The sequence below is a fragment of the Microtus ochrogaster genome, linkage group LG5 (genome assembly GCF_000317375.1).
Source record: "Microtus ochrogaster isolate Prairie Vole_2 linkage group LG5, MicOch1.0, whole genome shotgun sequence".
Taxonomy (NCBI): Eukaryota; Metazoa; Chordata; class Mammalia; order Rodentia; family Cricetidae; genus Microtus; species Microtus ochrogaster.
Window position 1 is genome coordinate 60773992 of NC_022031.1, and position 2682 is coordinate 60776673.

Below are 2682 nucleotides of genomic sequence, written 5' to 3' on the forward strand. Positions count from 1 at the left end.
GGCGTTGTGCAGGGGAGTGTTGTGCAGGAGTGTTGTGCACGAGTATTATGCAGGAGTGTTGTGCAGGGGTGTTGTGCAGGGGCGTTGTGCAGGGGCGTTGTGCAGGGGCGTTGTGCAGGGGCGTTGTGCAGGGGTGTTGTGCACGGGTGTTATGCAGGAGTGCTGTGCACGAGTGTTGTGCGCGCGTGTTGTGCAGGGGTGTTGTGCAGGAGTGGGTTTTTAAGGAGAAAAAGGAGAAGTCTGTGCTAGGGTGAGCTGCTAAATCCTGATTGGGCATATTAGCCAAATAATGAATTTTGATTACTGGACCTTGGTGTTTTGTCTCAGGAACGAAGTCAGTGGCCAAATAAGGGAATGGACCTTGATGGGCAGCCTTAGGAATGTAATCTAACGGTTTTTAGCAAGGAGGAGAAGGGAAAAAGGCAAAACCTGCCAGTGCCATATTTGTCAGGCTCCTGCCTGTGTTTGCCATGCTTGTGCTCAGAACTAGTGCATGGCTCCTCCCCTTACTCCACAGGCTCAAACCAGTCGCATGCCTGCCTGCCCTGCTCAGAGGACAGCTGAAGAGACATGCAATCCACTTTTAGTAAAGACAGCATATGTTTCGGAATGAATAAAAAATAGTAACTGACGGGGGCTGGAGAGATGGCTCTTGTGGGGAAGAGCACTGGCTGCTCTTCCAGAGGTCCCGAGTTCAATACCCAGCAACCACATGGTGGCTCACAACCATCTGTAATGAGACCTGGCCATTACAGCAGCATTCCTTGCCAGCAATTACAGCAGCATTCCTTGCCAGCAATTGTATGCTTAATAAATAAATAAATCTTAAAAAAAAAAAAAAGAATAATAAGCAGCAGATCTACACTGCTGTAACTGGTGCTCCTTAAAAAAAAAAAATAGTAACTGTCTCCACAGCCACAAATATTTACTTCCTTCCTGAAAGCACAACACACTCATTGAATAGGGACTGAATAGTTTTCTCAGACCGGCTTCCTACCTGCAGACAGGCTCAAAGTCAATTAAGGCCCAGAGAGTTGGAAAGTTATAGGCCTTCTTAATTTTGACAGGCATCTGCAATGGTTTCATTAGTTAGAGGTAAAGTTACAAACCTCAAGTCCAGTTATTTGGGAGGTTGAGGTGAAGCAAGAGCTCAAGAGTGTGCGGCCAGCCAGAACAACTTAGTGAGGACCTGACTCTAAAACAAAAGGCTGGCCGGGCAGTGGTGGCACACACCTTTAATCCCAACACTTGGGAGGCAGAGGCAGGCGGATCTCTGTGAGTTCGAGACCAGCCTAGTCTACAAGAGCTAGTTCCAGGACAGGCTCCAAAACCACAGAGAAACCCTGTCTCGAAAAACAAAATAAATAAATAAATAAATAAATAAATAAATAAAACAAAAGGCTGGGAATGATAATACATACCTTTAATCTCAACACACAAGAGGCAGAGGCAGGCAATGTCTGAGTTCAAGGCCAGCCTGGTCTACACAGGGAGCTTCAAGACATTAAGGGTTACACAGAGAACCAGGGAGCTTCAAGACATTAAGGGTTACACAGAGAAAGCCTGTCTAGAAGGAAGCAATGAAGGGAAGGAGAGGGAAGGAGAAGGAAGGAAGGAAGGAAGGAAGGAAGGAAGGAAGGAAGGAAGGAAGGAAGGAAGGAAGGAAGGAAGGAAGGAAGGGGGAAAAACCTTAATAAAAAGGTTTGCCTATGAGAAATAAAAATATACATCCACAAACACAAAGTTCACAGCATGAAATACTGCTAAGCAGGGGGCTTGAAAGATGGTTCAGTGGCTAAGAGGATTTGCTGCTTTCCCAGAAGACCAGCTCATCCCCAGCACCCATTTCTGGTGGCTTACACTATCTGTAACTTAGGCTTTGTATAATGTTGTTTATGCTTTTCTCCAGAGTTTAAAATTTAGTCAGCTGATAGGCAAAGGATACCTACAATACCGACATGGTCAACTCTGTGAAAACCAAGGGCTGGCTCTAATGCGCTTCCCTTGTTGACAAAGCTGTAAGTGCCACAATGTGAGGACAAAGAGATAAAGGGGGCCCTATAGGTCCACTGGGAGAGGAATTTTGGAAGTGTGTGTCCAATAACTTACACTTTACCCAAAAGGTCTTTCCCTATGCTGACTTTATGTTATTCACTATAGTGAATCATAGTTTAAGGACAATAAAAGTTTTAAAACTGATGTTATGACAAAATAAAACTGGATATCTTCCTTAGGGCAGGGAGGGTGTGCTCTGTCTGACAGAGGGTGTGGGAGGTCCTTCTGTATATGGGTTGTTTTTATTGGTTAATGAATAAATAATTTGTCTCAAAACACAAAAAGCAAGAAATAATTTTGAAGTTCATGCCCTGACATGACAAAAACATACTTTTCCAGCTGGTGTACCACACCCAGGCACCCACCCAGACCTACGTGACTTACATTTTGAAAGTCTTTCAGAAACTGCGGGGCTTCTGGTCTTCTGTGCTCTGGCTTCCTGGCTTCCTGAAGTCTTGTGCTTCTTCCTTTGGCGGACTTCTACAGACGACCCTTAAGACATTTAAGACATCATTGCAATGCGTGCATCCATCTTTGGCTCTGCTATGTGAAAAGCAAAGGCTACCTACAGGCCAGATACCAGTACACACCCCCAGGCCCCGTCTCTACCTACATGGCCAGATCCCA

General features: G+C 45.4%; 1 protein-coding gene across 2 annotated transcripts in view; it reads right to left on the minus strand.

The window, feature by feature from the left end:
- Dpy19l4 (dpy-19 like 4) overlaps nt 1-2682 on the minus strand; it is a 57239-nt gene that overhangs the window by 48439 nt on the left and 6118 nt on the right. For both annotated transcript variants that reach the window (XR_001229278.2, XM_005362308.3), the window contains exon 2: nt 2440-2547. Coding sequence is in view for 1 of the 2 variants with exons in the window: in XM_005362308.3 (XP_005362365.1) it covers nt 2440-2547 (108 nt within the window). In the remaining variant the exon portion in view is untranslated. The remainder of the gene's footprint in view (nt 1-2439; nt 2548-2682) is intronic.